The sequence below is a fragment of the Rhamphochromis sp. 'chilingali' genome, assembly GCF_963969265.1.
Source record: "Rhamphochromis sp. 'chilingali' genome assembly, chromosome: 22".
NCBI classification, from domain to species: Eukaryota; Metazoa; Chordata; class Actinopteri; order Cichliformes; family Cichlidae; genus Rhamphochromis; species Rhamphochromis sp. 'chilingali'.
In genome coordinates, this window is record NC_137950.1 from 1,168,812 (window position 1) to 1,194,149 (window position 25,338).

The window sequence follows — 25,338 nt, forward strand, 5'->3', positions numbered from 1 at the left end:
AAAAGTGCGACCACCTTTGTTAAGAGCAAAACTCTTTGAATGCTGTAAACACACCGTGTTTGGGTGGCTGCATCCCAAAAACACCACAGCAACACTGAAGTCTGGAGGTGGGAGCATTATGATTTTGATGTTCCCAAAAAAATGTGTGATTGCTTAGAAAAGTTATGCATAAAAACTTTATAACAAGCTGCAAAAGGGACTGAGCCATTAAACATAACTCCAGGAAGGATGAATGGAGACATTGTTGATTAAAATCTGCTGCCATCTACCAGGATGATGAAGATGAAACAAGGATGGATGTTTCAGCAAGACCATGATCTCAAACACAGCCAATGGAAACTGTTGGTTTCAGAGAAATCAAGTAAAGCTGCTGGAACGGCCCAGCCAGTCACCTGAGCCGAATCTGTGGGAAGGATCCACGGAGCATTCGGGATTTAGAGACCGTTTGTGTGGTGAGTGGGTCAAAGTCATGAGCAATGATGGGACTGGTTTCTCCATACAGACGCTGCCATGAACTGTCATCACCAACATTTGTATAAAGTAATAAATAAATGTCTGTGTGTTTAATGTCCCTGTGTTACCGACATCTGGTGATAATTTCACATCAAAGCACCTTTAGAAATATATTTGCTTAGAGAACTGCTGACGTGTTCAATACATATTTTAAGGATGGGTATTGATAAGATTTTCACGATTCCGATTCCATTTTCGATTCTGTTTAACGATTCGATTCTTTATCGATTCTTTTTAAAAAAGGAGAACACTAAGGTCGATTAGCTTAGAACTTTGTTTTATATCTTCTCTTTGAACAAGATAGAAATTTAGGAGTAACATGGCCTTACAAACCCAACAGTGAGATCTTAAGAGATCCACAGCCTACGGCTCTTCAATGGGGTGTCCCAGGGTCCCCAGGAAAAAAAATTGTAAATGTTCTTCTGTAGCAATAACAAAGTATAACATAAATTATTCTGTAGCAATTACACAAGAATATCCAGAAATGTCCCTGCCTACAATTAAACACATTCACTTACCGAAAATCGGGGGCATCTGCTGTGGCAAATGGGTGCAAGCCTTTGACCACAAACTGAGTCACTGCTCGGTGACATTCGTCTATCCTGGCCTGAAAGGAGACGCTGCCGGTAGACTGCAGCGAGAGCTGCCAGCATCTGAGCCAGACTCTGTCTCTCATCATGGTCACTAAATGCACAGTAATGGTTTTGTAATAAGGCAGATCGCGCTAACATAATATGCACTGTTAGCTGATTATTTACCTGCCGCATTAACGGGAGAGGACGTGCAAACGTTACCGCTGCTGCTGGGTTGAGATTCACGAGTCCAGAATTAAAAACACGACATTCATTTAAGGTCATCACGTGTTTTGTGAGCAAACGCTTTTGCATATTCGTAGTGTTTCCTCCCTTAAATGAAACATCCACTTTGCAAGTATTGCAAGTTGCCCTGTTGTCATCCGTTCTCGTAAAGTATAACCAAACTTTTGAGCGTTTGAGCTGCTTACGCGCCATGTTTCCTGCCAGGTAAATGACGCTCCGCAACGTGGTGACGTCATTCGGGGCGACTGGAATCGATAAGGGAATCATTTGCAAAAATGGCAAACACTTCCAAGGAACTGAAACAGTGGGAACCGGTTCTCAACAAGAACCGGTTTTCGATACCCATCCCTACTTATTTTACCTGCTATAAAATGAAAATGTTAATATGTGTGACATCTTTAAAATCAAAGCAGCACGAGCCTGTGAGGTACCCACCCACAAATAAGATGGTTATTTTCCCACCGGTAACGCAACTCAAGGACAAACTCCTGCCAGAGGTGTCCAACAGCCCGCAGCCCACCGTAGTAATAGTTGACCAGACACACACACAGAGCCAGACGGTAGGTCAGACTGTCACTGGGGGCTGACTTCAGCTGGTGGAAAAGGTTCTACAACGAGGGAAAAGACCAGCATGAAATCAAACAGCAGGACACCAAATTTAATACATTCTAATAAAAATCCTGACAAAGTACTGACAGCACTGAGCCTGTCTTCACTCTGAAACTTATATTGGACCTGACCTGAGTGTAACCTTGAGTGTGCGAGTGGTGAAGAGGCAAACATACATAATCAGAGGTTTTCTCTTGCTCCGATGTCCCACTGGAGTTGGACAGCTGAGTGTTATTCTTACAGTCAGACTTCTCCACAGCAGCATCTGGAAACAGATACTGAGACACAAACACAAATAAATAAGTCTGTCATTTAGAAACTCTGTTGTTTTATAGATGTTAGAAGAATTAAACAAGTGGAGCTCACGTAGTCATCACTTCATGATAAAACACAGGATGCTGATCGCTCAGTGGCAAAAGCAGGATGTGACCAGAAGTAGACAATAAAAATAAGAACGCTGCCTGATATCCTGTTTAAGATGACGCTCTTGTGCTTTACTGAGCTGCTGTCAGATGGGATCAATATCTGTGGCCAGCACTCTAAGACATAAATGCAATTACGGCTGTAGTTTGAAGATTCAAGGCTGTCTTAGCTCGAGCTCGAGCTGCTGAGTGTGACGGGCTCAACAGTAACCAGGAAGGAAAAACTGTTTGTGAAAAGAAGCAGAGGAGCCACATCAGTACGAGTCAAACTACCACACGCTCCGAGGTCTCTGCTGCTCTGAATATCACGCTCACCGTCTCCTAACACGGGATCCACACCTCTTCTGTCAGAATCAGTTTCCTCATAAAATGAGCTGAAACCATTAAAACTCAGTCAAGTATCAGTCAACTCCGACTAGTTAATGCCTTTTAAACAGGTTACATGATTAACTCTTACCAGAAGGACAGAATTGAGTATCTCGGTGTTAAGGGGCGACTCATCGATGCGTCGATGGCGGCGAATGTGCTTCCGGGCACTGTGCACCATGTTGGAGACAGACAGTTTGGAAATGGGCACAGTTGCTGCTGGCTCGGTCAACTTGGACAAAGCAGAGCTGATATCACTGTTTTCTACAGACGACAAACACATCCAAGAGTTTCTGTTCAATTGCTGAGGCCTGGGTCAGCACAGATGCCCAGATCTCCCAGTAAACTACGCATGTTTCCAGAATGCAATATGGTCACTCAACAAGTAAAGCCAGGAACCTGACCTTTGCCCTCATCTTCAGCGTATCCTCTTCCAGGAATCTCCTCTGTAGACTCAGTCCTACAGCAGAGTTTAAAGAGCTCTGTCACAGCCTCACCTACAGGGAACACAAACAGTTACTGACCTGATATTTTCTTATTCAAACTTTTCATGAAGCACACGCTTCAGCACAGCGAAGCAGGACAACATCTGTGTAACATTTTCTAAATCATGGACGTGGCAACAAAATAAAAGTCCACTTTACATCACATGTAAAGTGCTTGGGGCTGTCATGAGAGGCGGGGCACACCCTGGACAGGTCGCCAGTCTGCCGCAGGGCAAACACAGAGACAGACATTCACACCGTGGGAAATTTAGAGCCCCAATGAACCTGTCCCCACTAACTGCATGTCTTTGGACTGTGGGAGGAAGTAGGAGGCCCACACATAGAACAATGAGGAAAAAAAGACACTTTATTTGTCCTTCACTATGTTCTTTCTATCGGTAGCTTGATTACATCCGTCTTATCTGCTGCGTATCATTTGATGCATGAATTTTAGCTTAGAAATAGTTTCCTCTGTGCTGTTTGGACAAAAAACAAAGCCATAAAAAGTCTTCACACATCACACAACAATGTGTATGTTTGTAATGGATCCAAGTGTATTAGCAACCAGAAAAATACAACATTAAGGTCAGTGCACTTAATGCACTGACCTTAATGTTGTATGTAGCGGTGTGTTTGAAATCTGTACTGACTAGTAAAACCTCTGTGGTCTGCCCCAAAGCATCATGGTCTCTGTCCCCGAGTGTCCCACTGATCAGCTTAACTTACCCAGTAAACACTGAGGATTTTCAGCCGTCCTGACTCGAACTGACCAGTGAGGAGCTTGAAGAGGGTCGAGGTCACTGTTGGGTGATAACCAGAGTAAACAGTAGAGGAGAGTTTCTGATACACTTTTAGTTAAAGGGTTTTTATAAGTAATGAGTCATGTTTGATTACATGTGACGTAGTCCTTCACCAGTAATCAAGATAATTACACATGTAAGCATTTCCTTATGTCACACTCAGTTTGTCCCTTCATGCTTGTTAGACCTGTGCCAGCTCTGTTTGGGCCTTACAATCAAACCCATGTACGTTTACCCTTTTAATAAACTGCTCCACCCATTTCCTACTTTACGAGTGAAATATGAAGCAATGCAGTGTGTACACGGATGCAACACTCAGTGCTCAACGCAGCGTTTTGTGTGCTATAGTGCAAGTGAACAGCTCACTCCCATCAAAGCTTTTCCATTGGATCGTTAACACAAACACCAAATGTCAGGAGGACATGCGCCTCAAACTGGAGTTGTCTTTCTAGCCCGGGTACCTCATCACTCAGTGTGGTGCACTTTAGCCCACGCTAGCATCAGCTGTGGTCACTGGCTGATTAGTGCTGGTTTCTATGGGCTCAGATTGTGGTCATTTGTACTTGCAAATCAAATGTGTAGTTGTGAGCTTTGTAACCTTGTAAGCCAGAATATCTGAAGATTTCATGTTTGTGCATCTACAGATGAGAATTTGTGTGTTTGTAAAAAATATTTACACGAGTTACAATTTTTTTTTTGTTAAGGTCGTCTTACAGACACAAAGCAACAAACTGTGTGTAAAACTCTGCGCTCAGGTCCCCTGGCAGTGTGTGAGTTTGAACTCACAAGTACAAAATATTTATGACCACAATTTGAGCCCATCGGTTTCCTCGTGGCTCAGCTGGTGACGCAGTTGCAGTGAGGCTGAGTGTTGCGAGGTAACAAAACGAACTAGCTGGTATATTGCAGCTGCTCTTAGTACAGTACACCAGAACACTGCACACACAGCCTTACCTGTACACGTCATTATCCACAACTATGCCTTCAGTAAGATGAGGCCAGGTTGTTGCGAGATGAAGTTCACTACAAAAGTGAAAAACAGAAACACAGTAACAGCAAACAAAGTAAGTCTTCCTCAGACCCACAGATAAGGATGATGATGAAGAGGCTCCGAGACCACGTGATAAGCAACAAAGCCGTCACACCGACTGCTCAGTGTGCAGAAAACATGTGACTGTAATTTTTAGAAAGTATCATCAGTTTTTACCTTATTGGCTCCTCACAGGCACCGAATGGAAACTTCCCAAACTCCACCCCCCCCACCTCGCCACCAAGGAGCGCATCAAAATCTGCCAGAAAAAACACAAAAAACTGAATAATCATCCAAACAGCAAAGCAGGCAGTCTGTCACCAGAGCCCACCCAGGGCTTCCTCACAGTCAGGGAGTTCAGTAACACAACCAACCTCTGTTTGTGACACACACACGTAAAACATATTGAACGCATCACCAATTGTCTACATATATTTCTAAAGGTGATGTTCACATGAAATTCTCACTAGATGTTGGTAACAACCCATCCAATCCACACATGCAGAGAAACAACTTTAAATCAAACAATATAACAAATAAACTCGATGTATTGTGAGTTTTTCTACGTACGATGGTGAAAATTCAAAATCCTGCTCCTCACATACAAGGTCTTAAATAAGGCTTTGCCAACTCCAGGCCTCGAGGGCTGGTGTCCTGCAGGTTTTAGATCTCACCCTGGGTCTACACACCTGAATCAAAGGATTAGTTCATTACCAGGCCTCTGGAGAACTTCAAGACATGTTGAGGAGGTGATTTAGCCGTTTAAATCATCTGTGTTGGATCAAGGACACATCTAAAACCTGCAGGACACCGGCCCTCGAGGCCTGGAGTTCGATGCCTGTGTCTTAAATAATCAGGCCCCATCTTATCTTAATGACCTTGTAGTACCATATCACCCTATTAGAGCACTTCGCTCTCGCTCTGCAGGCCTACTTGTTGTTCCTAGAGTATTTAAAAGTAGAATGGGAGGCAGAGCCTTCAGTTTTCAGGCCCCTCTTCTGTGGAACCAGCTTCCAGTTTGGATTCAGGAGACAGACACTACCTCTACTTTCAAGATCAGGCTTCAAACTTTCCTTTTTGCTAAAGCATATAGTTAGGGCTGGACCAGGTGACCCTGAATCCTCCCTTAGTTATGCTGCAATAGACGTAGGCTGCCGGGGGATTCCCATGATGCACTGGGTGTTTCTTCTTCACTCACTATGTGTTAACAGACCTCTCTGCATTGAATCATATCTGTTATTAATCTCTGTCTCTCTTCCACAGCAGGTCTTTATCCCGTCTTCCTTCTCTCATTCCAACCAATCACAGCAGATGGCCCCGCCCCTCCCTGAGCCTGGTTCTGCTGGAGGTTTCTTCCTGTTAAAAGGGAGTTTTTCCTTCCCACTGTCACCAAAGTGCTTGCTGATCGGGGGTCATATGATTGTTGGGTTTTTCTCTGTATCTATTATTGTACAATACTGTGCAATATAAAGCACCTTGAGGCGACTGTTGTTGTGATTTGGTGCTGTATAAATAAAATGGAATTGAACAGGTAAAAATATGGCGACATCAGGAGTTTCAGACGGTGAGAGAATGAATCTCGCTGCAAAAGTAACGATGTTTTAAACCCTGCATGTCAACGTCTCCCTGCACACCAAGCAAACATTAAATAAACTGTTTTATAGTCACTGTCTCGACTTGTTTCTGTAATTTGATGTCATCCATTTTTTTTATTTTGTCATTTTTATAGGAACAACAGAGCAGCTTTTTCATTTCAGTCGTTTTATTTTGACTCATGATTTTTTTCTTGACGTCGTTTTTTGTTGCTGTGATCTTTTGATGTTAAAGTCTAGTGTTGACCACAGAAAGAGACTTACTGTGATTGTACTGTAATCTGTGAAAATCCTCTGTGTGCAGCTGATGGTTAAAAGAAAACATTTCAGTTCATTCAGATCATTTTTATGTTAACAATAGAAAACCATCCTGAATGGTCGGTTTGAATAAGTGCAAATTTAGATCCTATATGGTTGAAAATAACTTAAACATATCGTGATTTATTTCGTGTTTTGTGATATAGCAAAAAAATATTGTGATATTACATTTTGCTCATATCACCCAGCGCTACCATAGATGTCCGTACATGACATCTAACAATGAAGAATGACACGGGGGAAATGTATTGGACAGAAAGAAAGGTGCAAAAAGACACATTTATGAGTAATTACAGAGCAATCCTGCCACTTAGTGCAAATTAATATCAGCCGGTTCAGTCCCAACTATGGCCTCATTAGCCAGGTTTCACACAAGAAGCGTCTCATGATGGGTAAAACCAACAAGCTCTCTCAAGACCTTTGCACACTTAAGACTGATGGCATCGGCTACAGAAGAACTTCTAAGTTACTGAAGGTTCCAGTGAGCACTGTTGGGGCCATAAACCTGGCGTTGCCCCTGCAGGGTTTTTATTTATTTACGATAAACCAGCCACGACCAAGCGCTCCCCACACGATTTCAGACAGACGAGTGAAAAGACTTATCAGAAGAACGACCTGGAACCAGCAGGTACAATCGTTCCACAGGAAACAACAACATGACCTGCATCACACACACGCCTCCTAAAAGCCACTGGCAGGGTTTCTGGATGTCAGCCACTTGCTGACATGTATTTAAAAAAATTTAATAATTTCTTAATAATAATATTACATTTTTTTTATTTGTGTATTAATACCATAACATGTACTGCCTACCTGGAGGCTGCTGTGGCCATGAATACTGCTGCCAGTCTTGGAGCACGTAGGTGAAGCGAATGGCGATGTTGACTGGAGGCAGAGGGAACAGGGAACAACCCTGATGACAACAGGAAGACATCAGCTCATGTTTATGGTAACAAGCTGCAGCATTAATCTCTCTGTACAGGCGTGGATTACACCTCGTCATTGTCGGCTGTTTCTGGGAACATACTGAACACATTTAACCCTCATGTGTGGATGATGACAACATCAATCAGGATTTTTATTCTTCTTTAGGAATGAATATAAGATTTTTGAACTTCATTTTTTAAATGTCCACTTAGGTGGACAACATCGGTTTTGACTTATGAAGGGTATGGAGACATCAGTGTGTAGTGTTTCTGTGCAAGTTTACCATCAACATCAACACAAATACAAGAAAACAGCCTTTGAATAGCTGCAGACCACTGTGCATGAAAGGGTTAAACAACGTGATGTCTGGGAATCCATTGTGTTTCCAGGAATAGGAATAAACAAAGTTCAAACAAACTGATCATTAAACCAACATCCACTTCCTAACAGTCTTTATTTTATTCACAAATTAATTTCACAAAAATCCAGAAACCGAATTTACACAGAATTAGACGTCTTCTTCTTCCTCTTCTGTTTTCCCAATGTTCACATAACTAAGCAGTGTGCTGTACTGTTATCAACCTGCTCTTTGATGAACTATTACAAGAATATATTCTTATTATAAGATAAGATGTTTGTGTTATTTTCAAGTTGAATACAGTTTTTGTGTGACTGTCAGAGCACAGCAGGAGGAGGAGGAGGAGGAGAGACTGTACATGAGCAGGAAAAACCAGATGAATAAATGTTTTAGAAAATACATTTACATGCACTTCGTGGATGCTTTTATGATTATTAGTTGCATTTAACAGGATTCACATCGTCCTAAAATGGTCTGGAACAGGATGCTGAGGTGATACTTGTAGAACATGGGTACATGACGCTCTGTGGCTGCACAATTTTAATTTTTCTTTATTAAAAACAAACAAACAACCTTGAAATATGATCCATATAAAGATGTTTGTTCCAGAGCACTTACTATCTTAGATTTGAAGATGTCGAGCAGGCCGGACAGGTGGTTGTACTGCACGGGCGCTCGACGCAGGTGAACGATCTCAAAGTCGGTGCGCACGCCTGGTCCTTTGCACTCTCCGGCATACATCCGCCTCCACTTCTGCTGGATCTGCACAAACATCGGCACCTGACTGAACACAAGATAAACAGCAGAAGGCATTACTAGCAGGATCTCTGGTACACGCCCGACATCCAGCTTCAGTTTCTCTCAACCAGCAACAATCCAGCTAAACTAAACAGTCCGACTGAAACACAGAGCAACAAGCTGCAGAACTGCATTGTACTGGCATGTATGTCAGCACTGTCACTGCACGGACCGCTGAGTGCTACACAGACTGGTTTTAATATGTTGTGTTCATTGGCGTAATCTGGGGCTGCAGCAATTCATCACTTCTAAAAAAAATCCTCCAAACCAATTCTTTGCTGCGATGCTGCGATGCAGCGTGCTCTGTAGCACAGACTTGTTCAACGATGTAAACGTGTGTGAGGGATAGGTCAGTAGGTAGAGTGGCTGCCCCGGGATCAGAAGGTTGGGGGTTTGAATCAAGTGAAAAGCTAAGCTGAGGTACCCCTGAGCAAGGTCCCTACACACTCCCCAGGCGCTGCATTGGGTGAATGGGTTAAATGCAGAGTTATTTCGCTACGGCCTACGGGGACTAACACATATACATTATTCAGCCACATTTGTGAGTATAAACAGCCATGCAAACCAAACTTATTTAGGAGCAGCATGTGAATAAAAGGTCTGACAACATTAAGCCCACACATCCCCAGTGTTAAACAAAAACACTGATAACACAGCAGCAGTGATGATGACGCTGCAGTTTGACGTGGAGCTGAAGTTTACACACTGACAGGAGCAAAGAGGCGTTACTGAGACGGTGAGCTCAGGTAAAGTGAAAGAAAACTTCTTTCAGCAGCGCTGCTCTCGTGATCATCATTAAAACCTTTATTCTGAAAGAGCTCGTCCTCCATCACAGCAGGAAAGCTACAGAAGTCAGGCTACATTCAAATATGTTGATGAACTATTCATTTAGTCTGATACCATGTTTACATGTCACAGCCTGCAACCGTCGCATTTTACCTGCAGCAAACAGGGGTGAGTCTAAAGGGGGGGCATGGGGTGGATGAGACCATGTTAATTTAAAGGCTTTTTAACATTTTTCAGATTGATAGTGAAATAATATAAAAAATAAAAGCCAATCTAAATGTAAAACTCTTCTTCCAGTAGAATAACAATAATAATAATAAATTGTATTTATAAAGCGCCCTTCAAGACACCAAAGGACACTGTACAATAGATAAAAACACATAACAGAACACTGACACAATGAAGAGCAATAAAAACAAAAGTAAGAGATAAAATGAACAAACAGTGGATTCACAGTGAACATGCAGATTTGAACAGATGGGTTTTGAGTTGAGATTTGAACTGGGGGAGAACCAGTGTTTCTTATATGTGGGAGCAGAGAGCTCCACAGCCTGGGAGCAGAGCAGCTATAAGCTCTGCTTCCCATGGTGGTGAGGCGGAAGGGAAGCACAGAAAGCTGGATAGAAGAAGAAGATCGAAGTGAGCGGGCAGAACAGGTAGTGCTGAACAGGTCAGAAAGGTAAGGAGGAGCGAGGTTATGAATGGCCTTGAAGGTGAGCAGAAGTTTGTATATTATCTGGAACTCCACTGGGAGCCAGTGAAGTTCCTGAAGAACAGGTGATGTGCTGGTAGGAGGGGGCTCTGGTGATAATGCGAGCAGCAGAGTTCTGAACCAGTTGAAGCTTATGGAGGGATTTATGGGGGAGACCATGCAAAAGAGAATTGCAGTAGTCAATACAGGAGGTAACGAGACTGTGGACAAGAATGGACGAAGACTGGGTGGAGAGAGAAGGACGTAATCTGTTAACGCTGCATACCCCACCTCTCAACTTTAAATCCATGTAGACATTGAGGGTTCTCGGGAGGGGCCGTGCTAACACCTGCTGCTCTCTGGCAGCAGCACCATGCTCTCCCATGTTTTAAATGCACCTTAGAACAACACGCAGCAACACTACACATGAGCGAGAGGAGGGAGGTTTGGGGTCTTCACACACCCCCGTTCTCTGCTGGCCATCGGGGCCTCTTCCTGGGCAAAGGGGGCCCTCGGGCCTCCGGGCCTGCGGCTCGGTTCACTCTGGCACAGCTGGCTGCCGGCAGAGCCGGTGGGCACGCCACTGCAGCCCCCTCTGGCTTCTGCTCCGTGGCTACTGGGGTGACCCCTCGTCTGGGGCTCTCCTCAGCTCTTCCCAGGAGGGTGGCACGGATGCCCCTCCGGTGGTCCTCCTTGGGCTCTCACACTCTGGGGCCTCTGGATGTCTGGAGCCTGGATCTCCTCCATGCCTGCTTCATGCCCTGGAGAATGGGCTATGGCTCTCTACATCCTCTTGCAGACCGTTACATGGGGAAACCTTTTGAATACAAGCGCGCTGATCCACACAGGTGTGCACACGGGTGTTCACTGTTCATAGACATAAACTACACCTTTATTGGTGCTATTTCCAAGCACATTGTGCGCTGTCTGTCCTGCGTGCTGCACAACAACATTCAATATTTAGTATTTACTGCTGTTTACACTTAGCTAGATTAATGCGATGGTGTTGTGTTTAGTATGTTGCTTTGTTTTTTTTGCTTGTTTTCTTTTCTTTTTCTCTCAACAGGTGATCCAGAAGATTTTTTTCTCTTCTTTCTCTTTTTAAGTGCCCTCTCTCACTGTCCCTCTCCCCTTCTGTTTTTCTTTTCCTTCCTCTTTCTTTCTCCCTTTCCTATCCCTCAGTCATGTCTGTCCCGTCTGTAACAACTGAAAATAAAATAAAATAAATAATAACAACAACAAAGGTCGATCAAATGGACCAGTACGGCAATGCCACGATGATCCATTTGGCAAAGTAAATCCATTGGGTCTCCTTGTTGGTCTTCAGACAACAATTCTGACGGCTAAAGAACCAAATGGGACAGGCAAAAAAAAAAAAATGCTGCATAGATGGAAACAGGCAGAATAGGTGAAATTATTGATGTGAGATTTATAGGAAAGTGAACTGTCTAGGATGACACCAAAGCTCTTAACCTGAGGAGAAGGGAAAACTGTGGCGTTATCGATAGTGAGAGAGAAATGGTTCGCCTTCAAAGGGTGAACCATCACTCCTTCAGTTGCACACTTAAAACTCAAACATGAACACACATCACACCGTCAGGAGGCACTAATGTGCTCACAAAACCTTCCACGCAGTGCGATGACCGTAACTTACCAGCCACTGTTGGCCAGAGAGATGGAGATGGAGCTTAGAAGCAGGTTGCATTTCGACTCACTGATGACGGCCTCACAGTTCGTTCCAGGGCTGATGACCACAAACTCTCGTATGCCAAACCTACCAAGACATACAGCATCACAGCAGACATTTATCCACATAGGATGGAAGAAACATTTGCTTCATTCTGTATGCTGTTAGATCCCTTGGTAACAATAAAGACCATCACTAATCAATGGGATATTATTTTACTATTACACTCTGAAGAAAAATAAAATATTCAGAAATTGTCTGAATTACCTCTTTGTAGACGCATCTATGATTCTCTGCTTATATTTACGAAGTCTTTCTGGCAACTCAAAGCCAGAAACACTTGCACTTTCTGGACTTGCTCTCTTAAATGAAAGACACACTTAAACTATATGTTCATGTTGCACTTTATGCTATGCACTGTATCTAGCTCACATATCCATTTAACCTGTGGGATTATAATATTATTTTATGCCATGTTAGACCCCTAATTAAAGATTGTGAATTATTATGTAGTTTTAGTTTGCATTATTCTCCTGAATTAGACGAAGCTGATAACTATTGCATTTGTTAAACTGATTTGCATTACATTAGACTGCTGATTTACTGTGAATGAATGATATTGTTTTATGATGCATTATACTGCTGAGTTATAAGAAATAGTGTTCGCAGAAAGTCATCGCCTTATTTGTCTGATTAGAAGAGAACAGAACATACTGGAGAGGTTTTCTGCCCCATCTCAGCAGGAGCAGATAAACAGGGAGCCAAGGTCGTAGCTTAGGCGCCGTGTGAGGGAAAGAATGTGAATGTTTAGGCTTTATGATTAGGTGGGGGCCACTAGAGGCTATAAGAGTTTGATCAATGCTCCACCATTTTGAGATCTGATGCTGTCTGCGTACGGTGTCCATCTCCCACGCGTGTGATCATTAAAATCATCGTTTGACTCAACCCGGCTGGACCAGTGTTGTTATTTTGGTTTTTCCTCTTGTATCCATCCCCAATATTTGAATCCGTAACAAACCTAACATGCACATCTTTGCACTGTGGAGGAAACCTGCGCAGGCACAGTTACAGGATGCATCTCCACACAGATTTGATCCGGGACCTTCTCGCTGTGAGGCGTGCAGATAAATGACTCCACTCCACTTTGAGTGAAGCAGTTTTTTAGCATAAAAAGTAAAGACTAAACTTACCATCTGACCAGGCAGTGGGCTCGTGGAGGGAAATCATTGTTCATACAGAGAAGATCCTGCATTGCCAACGGTATAGCATCTGCCAATAGAAGAACTGTGTCAAAAACATTGTTCATTTTAAACACCATCTGAGGTGCATATGATTATTAAAGTGGGACATCTACCAAAATAACTGTACTGGGTTGACTTTCACAGATGCTCATTTCTGTTGCGGCCACAAGGTGGCAGTAATTTACTGTCCTGTACATCACTGGTGTCTCTAGTGATGTACAGGACAGACCCAGCTGACTTACAGGCCAATCTCCAACCTTCCTTTCATATCAAACATCCTTGAAAGAGTAGTTGTCAAACAGCTAACAGATCATCTGCAGAGGAATGGTTTATTTGAAGAGTTTCAGTCAGGTTTCAGAGCTCATCACAGCACAGAAACAGCTTTAGTGAAGGTTACAAATGATCTTCTTATGGCCTCTGACAGTGGACTCATCTCTGTGCTTGTCCTGCTAGACCTCAGTGCAGCGTTCAATTTCAAAGATGGAGCCTTGCTACCCTCCTCAGTGGACGCCCACTGCCATTCACAACCAAATAAGCAAGTATCCAGGTAACATTTCTGCTTTGCCTGCTTTTATTTGTACAAAGAAAAAAGGTGTTTATTCCTTTTTTTAAGCGGATACATCCAAACCTCGTGCTTTTTCCAAGGTTTACTTCATCAGTGTTTCAACAGTGGTGTGGGAGCAGGCTGTGGTACAAGCCAGAGTCAAAGCATGAAAACCAGAGGATGGAGGCCCACAGCTGTGCCCTGGGATGATGTTAATAATAATAAATATTTCTGCAAACCTGCAGGATAATAAAAACTAAAGCTACATAATAAAGGGTGTGGAGTCTGGATGTCAGCTTGTCATCGTTCTGATAACAAAATTCTGAAAACGTGACGGTCCTTCCACCACAGCCTGCATGTGCACTGAGCAGGACTGTCCAACACTGTCGACATCATTCACAACAAACAGTCAATGAAAAGCTGATGTTGATAATAGTGCAGACAAAGTGACTCTACCTTCCTCGAGGTTGTCCTTCCCATCATCCTCTTCACACTCTTGTTTCAGAAAGTAGTGGCTTATGTAGAACTTGAAGTCAGCAAAATTAATTTCCTGCGACTTCTCCGCCCAGGTTCCACTGGTGTATTCCCCCTGTGTTCAGATAATGCAGCATCATACGATGAAGGTGAGATACTTCCTTTCTGCATACTTCACACGCATGTAAAGATTTGATGAGTAAAAAATACCTTCTCTGGAGAAACCTTCCGTGCAGTGTTCCCTGTCAGCTTCCAATCATTAAGCACTTCCTCCACTCTGGACACAAAACTTCAGGCAGATGAACAGATTAGCCCAGCATACATGCACAGTGTCTGGTTCATGCTAAATAACCACTGAAACTAATCTTCAGAAATGAATTTCCCTCCAAGCACACTGTGCTTTAAATATTACATCTACAGTAAGCAATGAATATGACTGAATGCAAATGTTAACTGTGATTCGTTAAAGAGGCTGCAGCCATTTGAACTGCCTCTGCACACACGAGCTGCACCAACCAATGGATCAACATATTAGGACATGACAACGCAGTAATTTGCCGAGACAGTGCTTTGGTACAAACAACCATTTAGCCCCCCCCCCCTCCCCCCTCCTCGTGACCTTTGGTTAGTGGCATTGTGATTTTGGAAGGAACCACTAAAACAAGAATCAATCTGATGCTAACATTGGCCAACCAGATCAGCTGCCTCAGTGTCTCAGAGTCCCTTGTTTTTTTTTCAGTGTGCGCTCGTGTTTCTCGTCATTTAATATATTTATTTAAGGGCTGGCTGTAGCTCAGGAGGTAGAGCAGGTCAGCTGCTGATCAGAGGGTTGGTGGTTCGATCCCCGGCTCCCCCAGTTTGCATGCCAAATATCCTTGAGCAAGATACTAACCCCGACTTGCTCTCCGATGCATCCATCAGAGTATAAATGCATATGTATGATAGTTAGAAAGCGCTCACCGTATAGATAATAGTGAGTGTGGCATGTTGTATAGACCACTTTGAGTACTCCAGGAGAGCAGGCAAGCGCTGTATAAGAACCAGTCCATTTATTTTATTACTGATTTTGAGGTTGAAAATTCCGACTTTTGACAGAGTGACTCTAATCTGTACCATCTAGCTATATTTAGTTTATTGTCACCTGACAAACACAAGGAGCCACAGCCTACTGGTTTACTGCTGTTTTGTTTAAAAAACAAAAACAAACAAACAACAAAAAACCCCAGCCTCCAACAGCACTGTAAACAACGGTAGACGGGTGCATAATAAGCAGCGAATAATGCAGAAAACAGACTTGAGATGGGAAACTTTTCTTGAAGCACACAGAGAGAGAGAGCTGTACAGGAAGTGTGATTTTATTGTGGTGGAAGCAAACCAGCCAAAGTATAAGAGATTTAATGACGATGAGTATCAAACGTGAAGCCTAGTCTGGATCTTCTTTTGCTGCTGGTTCAGTCAATTTTGGTCAGAGTGACAAAACCTGCAGCTCAGACTCTGTGAGCGGTCAGCTCATACGTCTGTGTACGTGCCGTCGGGTGAACGGTCCACGCTCTGTGTTTACGTCTTTGTGTGGAACCCGTGCAGCTGCTCTCATTTACTGTTTCAGCTGTTTGGTGATTGTTGAAATCGTTTTGTGAGGTTTAACCTGAGATTCTGGAGTTTCTGGCAAAATACATTTATATTTAAAATCGATTCAGGATTTAATGAATCAATATCACTTTATTCAAGCTAAAATCGATTTTAATTGGAATATCGATTATGGAAACCCACTCCTAGTTCAAACTTCTGGCTCAAGCCCTAACAAGCAGGTGAGTTCCTTATTGACAAATGTGTCTAATTACAGGTCAGTTCTTGGAAAATGCATTTTATTTAACGCACATTTTGTAATAATACATTTTACAAAATGTGTCCGGCAGCCTCGCCTCTGTCAGTGCGCCCCAGGGCAGCTGTGGCTACAATGTAGCTGCCATCGCCAGTGTGTGAATGTGTGTGTGAATGGGTGCATGACTGAATGTAGTGTGAAGCGCCTTGGGGTCCTTAGGGACTAGAAAAGCGCTATACAAATGCAGGCCATTTAGTTGGCTATAGTTTGTTTGGTAATCAATATCCAGAAGATTATTTAAAAATGGCTCACACATATGGCATCAGTCTTCCTATTCATCTACACCGGAAGCACATCTATATCTGTGCAGTGTTATAGTTTTAGTGATGCTGGTGTGCGATATCAGAGTGGTGGTAAATGTATATGCACAGATACACAGCCTCACTCTTTAGCTTGACTATTTGAGGTTAGGTTCGCTGTAATATACAATCATGTTGTTATGTTTAGGCCTGAAGAAATGAATGCAGGTTCGTGTCTCCCGAGGGCGAGCTGTGCGGAACACGTAAAGCTGTGGACTAATCCTAGTTTTCAGAGTAATGACCAGCTGGCTTACCGCTCCCACTCGGACGCAGTGGTGAAGTCGGTGATCTCGAAAACCTCCGACTCGGGCTGCAAAACACAAACGTAAACGTAAAATCAGCTGTCGTATTGTTACAGCGCGCTTAACAACCACACTGACATGTTACAAAACAAACTCACATCGCTATCAGCAGCCATGTTGTTGCCTTTGGCTGCCTGATCGGTTCCGGAAACTAGGATGTTTTTCTACGCATGTGCGAAAAGGTGGTCGCTTCCTCTATAGTTCTTTCACAATAAAAGAAAACAAACAAATTCTAAATTCAGTTAAATTTTATTTGTGTAGCGCCAAATCACAACAACAGTCGTTGTGCAAAACTCATTCAGGCATTTGATGACAGGTTTCAAGATGTGAAGAATATCCAAAAGGAACTGGAGATGTTTGCTACGCCGTTTAATGTGCAACCATCTGTGCCAGACACTTTCCAAGTGGAAATAATTGGGCTGCAAAACAACTACGAGCTCAAAGCTAAGTATAACAGCCTCTCTCTGCTGGACTTTCACAAACTGTACGTTCATGCTGAGGCTTTTCCCATCCTGGCGAGACATGCCCTGAAATTTGCATCTCTGATTGGGACAACGTACCACTTTGAACAGGTCTTTTCAAAACTGACTCTTGCAAAGAGGCGCTTCCACTCAAGACTAACTGAATCAAACTTGAAAAAGCAGCTTCGAGTGGCATCATCATCATCACTGCCAGCTGACATCAGACACCTCGCCAAAAAGAAACAGTTCCAGCCATCTCATTAGGTGAGTCTGATGAGCAGAAATGCAGCAGTAACACAGCAGCAGCCCAAGCAGAGAAGCCTCCTCCAGCTTGTCCGGGGAACGCCAACCCATTCTCAGACCAGCCAAGAGATGTTAATATAAGCAATTAGCAGGGTGTGTCAAAGAGTGAACAGAACATCGCCGAGTCAGCTGACAGCTCCATAAAATGTGTTTCCTACAGCAGCAAACAGGCTTCAAGAAGTGACAGTAAGGAGAGGTGTCAAGATCTGTGGGCCAGTCGGCCTCTTGTGTAAAGGACACAGTGATGCTGAAGTCATAGAGGCTGTGGTCAGGTCAGTCAGCCCAGGTTTCAGTATTCCTGACATGCCTGAGATAAAAGGACCTCACTCCCCGTTAGTTAAAGGAAATATTGAAAGCTCATCAAAAAACTGCTGACTTAACTCTTTGTGCTTGCATTGGCTCTCAGGAAGGCATCAGTGCAGCACTGTACCAGTGACAGTGAGGAAAGCTGCTCATCATTGGTTATGGCTCAAGAACTGCTCCAAAATCGAATTACCACCTCATTCCTGAAAAGCAGGCAGTTTATGAAAGATTTTGAGAATATATCAGTGATTCTTGAGATAAGGGACAAAACATGTCCAAAGTTTCTGTCAACACCATCAGATTTTTTAAAAAGTACAAAAAAATCAGGAATTATTGTGGGTAACTTACACTGTGAGGACCCCTTTACCACTTCCTGTTTGATACACATGCCATGAGGTCACTGCTCTGGTGAGTTTTTTTAATTTTTATTTCATTTATTGCATACCTTTCTGATAAAACTCTGTGTCACACCCATAGTGCATCAACACCACAGTAGAGGCCATAAGCAACTGATGAAAAACAAGATGGCGTCTGTCAGAAAAACGTGCTATGAGAGAAAGTAGGGTATTTTGTCAGCACCATCAGGATTTTTGCCTGACGGTGTTGACCCTTTTTCTAATGATTTTGGCAAATGTCACAAAAGTGTCCTATTCACTAATTATATTAAGTTATTTTTATTACTATTTCAGTCATATTACTTCCTGTGTATTTTACTGATATTTCTGCTTTACAGATGTGTTGAATATTATGGAATTTGCCTGATCTTGAATCTCATAGTTAATGTATACTTTATTAATCCTGTAGGAAAATGCTTAGTCCTCTGCATTTAACCCATTTACTCAGTGAAGCAGTGGGCAGCTACCAATCCATGACCCGGGGAGCAGTGTGTAGAGACGGTACCTTGCTCAAGGGTATCTCAGGATAGCCGCTGTTCAGTGGATTTGAACCCCCAACGATCATGGGGCAAACACTCTATCTACTGAGCTATCTCTGCCCCGAGAGCTGGTCTTTTAAGTGATGATGTATGAACCCTGCTTTCGGGTCCAAACTACTCTGTGTTTATTAAGGCTGTTGTGTTTTAACATGTTTTTATTCTTTTTTATCTTGTTCTATTTAATCTGAACAAGCCCCTAAAAACAGTCAGTGATCACTGTCAGCCTAACCATCGGGAACCCTCACGTTAACTTTTATCAAGTGGAAAAAAGTTTCACTGTGTTTATGTTACGCTAACATAGCTGTGTCGCTAGCAATCACGTAGCACATCATTATATACCAGCTAGTCCAACATCAGTAACCCTACAAACGCCACTGCTGTTTAGTTTTGTCTTCATTTATGTTGGAAGTGATAGCAGAGCTGGTGTTAAGGTGGAAACCGGCGAGCTAACTTCTAACTCTGTTAAATTTCATATATTCTGTTTTCATGGATGCCTGGATGTTACACCTGGTAAAACAGCCACACTGATCATTTTATTAAAGATGAAAGAATTTAGACAGTTTGTAACTCTCAGTGATGCCGCAGAGTTCCTTTGACTTTGGGATCTGCAGCGGAGTTTGGACCTGGAAACGGCTAATGACATCAGACTTAAAGACCGGATAGCATTTCTGTTGCTTAATACATATTTGTGTTGTGAATATTCATCCTTAATATGTGTAAATGCATATGCTTCAGAAAAATTATAGCAATTACAAAATGGTACATTTCAGGCTAGAATAGCAAAGGGGAAGCTGTCAGTAGAGGAACAAAAGAGAAGGAACAGGGAGGATCAAAAAATAAGTAGAGAAAAAATTAACAGCCAGCCTGAGTTTCTCATAAAGGGAAAGATGGACAAATAGAGTGAAAGAGGGAAAAATAAAGAACATCAGTGATCTGAAAGGAAGAGAAAAAAGGCAGAAGAGAAGGTTTTGGAAACTAGCACAGAGAGTCAAAAGTAGAGAAAGTCCAGCAGGGTCTAAACACACAACCACAGAGTACTTTAGGAATCAAGGAGTAGTAGGCAGCTACTTGCTGGTGAACTATTAAGATGTAGAACTTGACATGTGCAAAAACAGAATTGTTATGATGTGTCTTGTGATATTACAAAGGTTGTTAAGGTTTAATGGTCATTTTGAAAGAAATAATATCTTGCTTTCTACTCGTGTGTCACCACTTGTCAACTCCATAATATGGATTTTTTGTTTATTTTTCTGTTTTGAAGAACCATATATTTTCCTCCCTCATGATCTTCCAATAAAAATACGTAATTTTCTAAATAAATATGTAATTTTCATGCTGCTAAATATGATTGTTTCTTATGGAGATTAAATACAAGCTTCTGAAAATATGTATGACTGTAACTCTAATAATCCATCCATCCATTCATTCGCTTCCACTTATCCTTCTCAGGGTCGCGGGGAGCGCTGGAGCCTATCCCAGCTGTCATAGAGAGAGAGATGTTTCTCACCACATATCCAAACCGACATCATGACCAGCAGCTTTACAGCTGTGGCTCCAGCAAACATCAGCTGATACTAGAAAGTAATATTAAATAAATTCTAACAACAGCTGATCAAGCTTAAACGTGCTGCTGTTTTTTAGCTCGACAACCGCTGGCTTCCTCTTTCTGGCGCAAAGTGGGAGATAAACTAACGAGAGAGACGATCAGCTGATCATTGATCAGTTTCATGATTGAAGTAGCAACAGGAGAGGGAGGGTGAGAGAATGAGAGAAGAAGAGACAGCTGACAGTGTAAAGACACAGAATAACTCCAGCTTTGTGTCTTTTTCCATTGTAGCTGAAGTCCGGGACAAACTGTTCCTTTTCACCTCAATACGAAACGAGTAATATTTTCTCTGAATGCGGGACAATTCAGTTTTTTAGGGGACGGTTGGCAACTCTACTAACTAACCTTATGAATAAAATAAAGTTCACTATCAGTAACATCATAGCACCACCCAGCTGTAGAAACTCCATCATGCTGGCTAGTACGCAGTACGAGTTATTGTAACTGACTGTAAAAAGTCAGCACAACGAAAATAAACTCCACCTAAACTTGGTTTATATCTGACCCAGATAGACTGCAGGTCATAACTTCTTACCTGAAGTTCAGTTCACCTGACACTCGGACCGGCGGCCGCCTCGGGCCTCTGCTCCTCCTGCCTCACCTTTCCCTCATCCACCTGGCCTCTTGTGGCAGCTCCGCCATAGCCACCACCAAACAACTGTGAAAACGTAAAGTGGGCAGCATCTGACTGCATTTCAATGGAAGACTGCAAAGCTGAGTGCAGACTTGTTTTTATTTTCTGCTATTTTCCATTGTTTCAAACTTGTCCAGGCCTTAGACCTCAGGTGTGTTCTCCCAAGTAGTACTTAATGCATAAAAATACTATTTTCATGAAAACACTGAATAAAATGTTGCTTTGTTGAAAAAGAATATGTACATTTGAAAAATAACATAAAATCAAGTTATACAAAGTGTCTTTGAATGGCAGAGATGTGTGCACATACCACAGAGCCATGGCTCACTGTCTGAGTGTCTAAATGAGTTTCACAGGCATGAACGCTCGCTTGAAGTCGTTAATAATTCTTAACTTGTTGGATCTGCTGCTCACCACAAAGAAGCACAAGCATGAAATTTGGACTTTTAACCGTGTTTTTATAAGTTTTACAGCTTTTCCTAGTGATAAAAACCTCCTTTATTGCCATTCATGCTACACAAAGACATCAAGCAAATAACAATTAAATGACAGAAAAGTTTGTTTTTCACTTTTTACTACAGAAATCTCTGTTTTATATGACTACTGACAGGGGATTTTTAAAAATCACCCCGCAGTTCTTCAGCTGAGACACCTGAGTTAGAAAACACAAACACTGCAGTTGTGTTTACTCGTGAGGACGGTCACAGAGCGCTCGCACAGGAGACATTCATGGACTCGCGCTCTGTCACCGTCTGCTTTCTTTCTTTATACAACAGGAATTAATACATTCGTTCAGTGACATGAGCATGTTCATGTGTGTGTGTGTGTGTGTGTGTGTGTGTGTGTGTGTGTGTGTGTGTGTGTGCGATGTCAGAACTGCTTGTTCAACTTCTTACTATCGCTGTGGAAAGATTCAGATACGAATATCAGAACACGTTTCATAAAGAACAATCAGTTCTGAGCAATGAAGAGATCATCATGCAGCATTCTATCACGAATAAACTTATATCATTAAAAGCTTATACTGACTAAACAAATACAATTTTCTATTGACATTCCCTCCTGTTGTCAGTATAACCTTTATACGGTTAATTTATGCGGTTAATCAATTTTCTATTGACAACTACAGTTTAAAAAACGAAAGGAAAAACTGTGCAGTTTGGGCAATGAGCTGTCAGGGCTTTTTTCTGTAATCTTACACGTTTATTTCTTACGATTTAAGTACAAAGAGCCGTGCCGACAGATTTCTGTCTTTGTCACATCAGCTTTTTCTTTATCATGTAGAAAAACAGTTAAATATGTCATCTTTACACTGACAGAAAGGAGAATTTCACTGGTCCAGCATACAGGGAGTGCAGAATTATTAGGCAAATGAGTATTTTGTCCACATCATCCTCTTCATGCATGTTGTCTTACTCCAAGCTGTATAGGCTCGAAAGCCTACTACCAATTAAGCATATTAGGTGATGTGCATCTCTGTAATGAGAAGGGGTGTGGTCTAATGACATCAACACCCTATATCAGGTGTGCATAATTATTAGGCAACATCCTTTCCTTTGGCAAAATGGGTCAAAAGAAGGACTTGACAGGCTCAGAAAAGTCAAAAATAGTGAGATATCTTGCAGAGGGATGCAGCAGTCTCAAAATTGCAAAGCTTCTGAAGCGTGATCATCGAACAATCAAGCGTTTCATTCAAAATAGTCAACAGGGTCGCAAGAAGCGTGTGGAAAAACCAAGGCGCAAAATAACTGCCCATGAACTGAGAAAAGTCAAGCGTGCAGCTGCCAAGATGCCACTTGCCACCAGTTTGGCCATATTTCAGAGCTGCAACATCACTGGAGTGCCCAAAAGCACAAGGTGTGCAATACTCAGAGACATGGCCAAGGTAAGAAAGGCTGAAAGACGACCACCACTGAACAAGATACACAAGCTGAAACGTCAAGACTGGGCCAAGAAATATCTCAAGACTGGTTTTTCTAAGGTTTTATGGACTGATGAAATGAGAGTGAGTCTTGATGGGCCAGATGGATGGGCCCGTGGCTGGATTGGTAAAGGGCAGAGAGCTCCAGTCCCACTCAGACGCCAGCAAGGTGGAGGTGGAGTACTGGTTTGGGCTGGTATCATCAAAGATGAGCTTGTGGGGCCTTTTCGGGTTGAGGATGGAGTCAAGCTCAACTCCCAGTCCTACTGCCAGTTTCTGGAAGACACCTTCTTCAAGCAGTGGTACAGGAAGAAGTCTGCATCCTTCAAGAAAAACATGATTTTCATGCAGGACAATGCTCCATCACACGCGTCCAAGTACTCCACAGCGTGGCTGCAAGAAAGGGTATAAAAGAAGAAAAACTAATGACATGGCCTCCTTGTTCACCTGATCTGAACCCCATTGAGAACCTGTGGTCCATCATCAAATGTGAGATTTACAAGGAGGGAAAACAGTACACCTCTCTGAACAGTGTCTGGGAGGCTGTGGTTGCTGCTGCACGCAATGTTGATGGTGAACAGATCAAAACACTGACAGAATCCATGGATGGCAGGCTTTTGAGTGTCCTTGCAAAGAAAGGTGGCTATATTGGTCGCTTATTTGTTTTTGTTTTGTTTTTGAATGTCAGAAATGTATATTTGTGAATGTGGAGATGTTATATTGGTTTCACTGGTAAAAATAAATAATTGGAATGGGTATATTTGTTTTTGTTAAGTTGCCTAATAATTATGCACAGTAATAGTCACCTGCACACACAGATATCCCCCTAAAATAGCTCAAACTAAAAACAAACTAAAAACTACTTCCAAAAACATTCAGCTTTGATATTAATGAGTTTTTTGGGTTCATTGAGAACATGGTTGTTGTTCAATAATAAAATTATTCCTCAAAAATACAACTTGCCTAATAATTCTGCACTCCCTGTACAGTGAGCCACAGCCGCCCTATTTTGAAACTTCTTACATTTTCTCGTTACTTTTGGTTCAACAAATTTACAGGGAGTTATTGTTTCTGTCACTCTGAGCCTTCATTTAAAATAATCACCAGGGGACGTCACATAAAAAGAGATGACGTGTGCCATAGTAAAGGGTCCAAGTGGGCCGCTGTGTGGTTTTGATTTTTTGGCACAGCTCTGGAACGACTGCAGGTGTCCATAAGTTGTGGCCGCGGTACTTCAGCATCTAATGAGCCCTACAGAAGACGATCAAGCATAAAGGGAGTAACATGTCGTGGCAGGTAATTTCAAATGCAACGTTTCTATCAGCTGTGGAGATCAGGGAAATTATTTCACTGCTATGGTTCATGGTCATCATCATTACCATTGCAGTAATGACATTAATAACATAATCTACAGCATTGATATTGTATTCAGATGTTTAAACATATTGGTAGCCAATTAGCCTTTATTACAGGTGCAGTTATAACCACGTTAAACTGTTGAGTTAAATCTATAATCTTAAATGCTTTTGAATGCTTGTTATAATCTTAAATGTGTATGTGCTGATTCTGTTGCATTATAAAAGAAAGGCCTAACTCTGAGTACACTCTGTGTTAAAGTAGACAGGAAGCACAGGCTTTTGCAGAGCGTGCTTGTCAAAGTGAAAGTGACTTTGAGGAGCTGTGTGGATGCTATTTGAATAACCAGGTTATTCATTATTGTCTTTTATTCATTTATATCTTTTGATTAGGTTATTATGCACATGAGAATTGGCCTCTCTTCTCATAAGACAAAGTTCGTGTGAGGTCGAGCCACACACACACACACACACACACACACACACACACACACACACACACGCACGCACGCACGCACACACACGCACGCACGCACGCACACACACACACACGCACGCACGCACGCACGCACACACACACACACACTGTAGGTAGGCTTATGTTCTAGGTGAGAGTTCAGATATATTTTCTTGCAACGGCATTTTTGTGCGTGCAGAATTGCTAGTTTGTTGCAGAGCATGGCCCGAGGTTTTGGAGAAGCGAGAGTCAGAAGATGGACCTGGCATGGAGACGAGGCGATGTTCTTTTCAAACTGTGTTAAAAGTCATTGTGGTTTTGATTTGACGTATGCATGTATTGTATCTGATGACGCATGAGGGGGCGTTAACCCTGATGAATCAAAAGCAATCTGAAGTGTCTTTTTGGGCGGAGATCTACAG

At 42.4% G+C, this 25,338-nt stretch overlaps 1 protein-coding gene across 10 annotated transcripts in view; it reads right to left on the minus strand.

Annotated features, from left to right (window-relative positions):
- The window catches only part of rab3gap1 (RAB3 GTPase activating protein subunit 1), a 58,267-nt gene that overhangs the window by 23,500 nt on the left and 9,429 nt on the right, over positions 1–25,338 (minus strand). For 8 of the 10 annotated variants that reach the window (XR_013970457.1, XM_080872773.1, XM_080872779.1 and 5 more), the window contains 14 exons: positions 16,895–16,950; positions 14,670–14,748; positions 14,442–14,574; positions 13,391–13,469; positions 12,168–12,287; positions 8,857–9,022; positions 7,767–7,866; positions 5,221–5,302; positions 4,968–5,036; positions 3,940–4,013; positions 3,133–3,225; positions 2,820–2,992; positions 2,117–2,218; positions 1,767–1,939 (listed from right to left, as the gene is read on the minus strand). Coding sequence is in view for 9 of the 10 variants with exons in the window: in XM_080872773.1 (XP_080728899.1) it covers positions 1,767–1,939; positions 2,117–2,218; positions 2,820–2,992; positions 3,133–3,225; positions 3,940–4,013; positions 4,968–5,036; positions 5,221–5,302; positions 7,767–7,866; positions 8,857–9,022; positions 12,168–12,287; positions 13,391–13,469; positions 14,442–14,574; positions 14,670–14,748; positions 16,895–16,950 (1,499 nt within the window). In the remaining variant the exon portion in view is untranslated. Of the gene's footprint in view, positions 1–1,766; positions 1,940–2,116; positions 2,219–2,819; positions 2,993–3,132; positions 3,226–3,939; positions 4,014–4,967; positions 5,037–5,220; positions 5,303–7,766; positions 7,867–8,856; positions 9,023–12,167; positions 12,288–13,390; positions 13,470–14,441; positions 14,575–14,669; positions 14,749–16,894; positions 16,951–17,040; positions 17,146–25,338 lie in introns of those variants that run through there. The other 2 variants (XM_080872780.1, XM_080872781.1) reach the window with 2 other exon arrangements.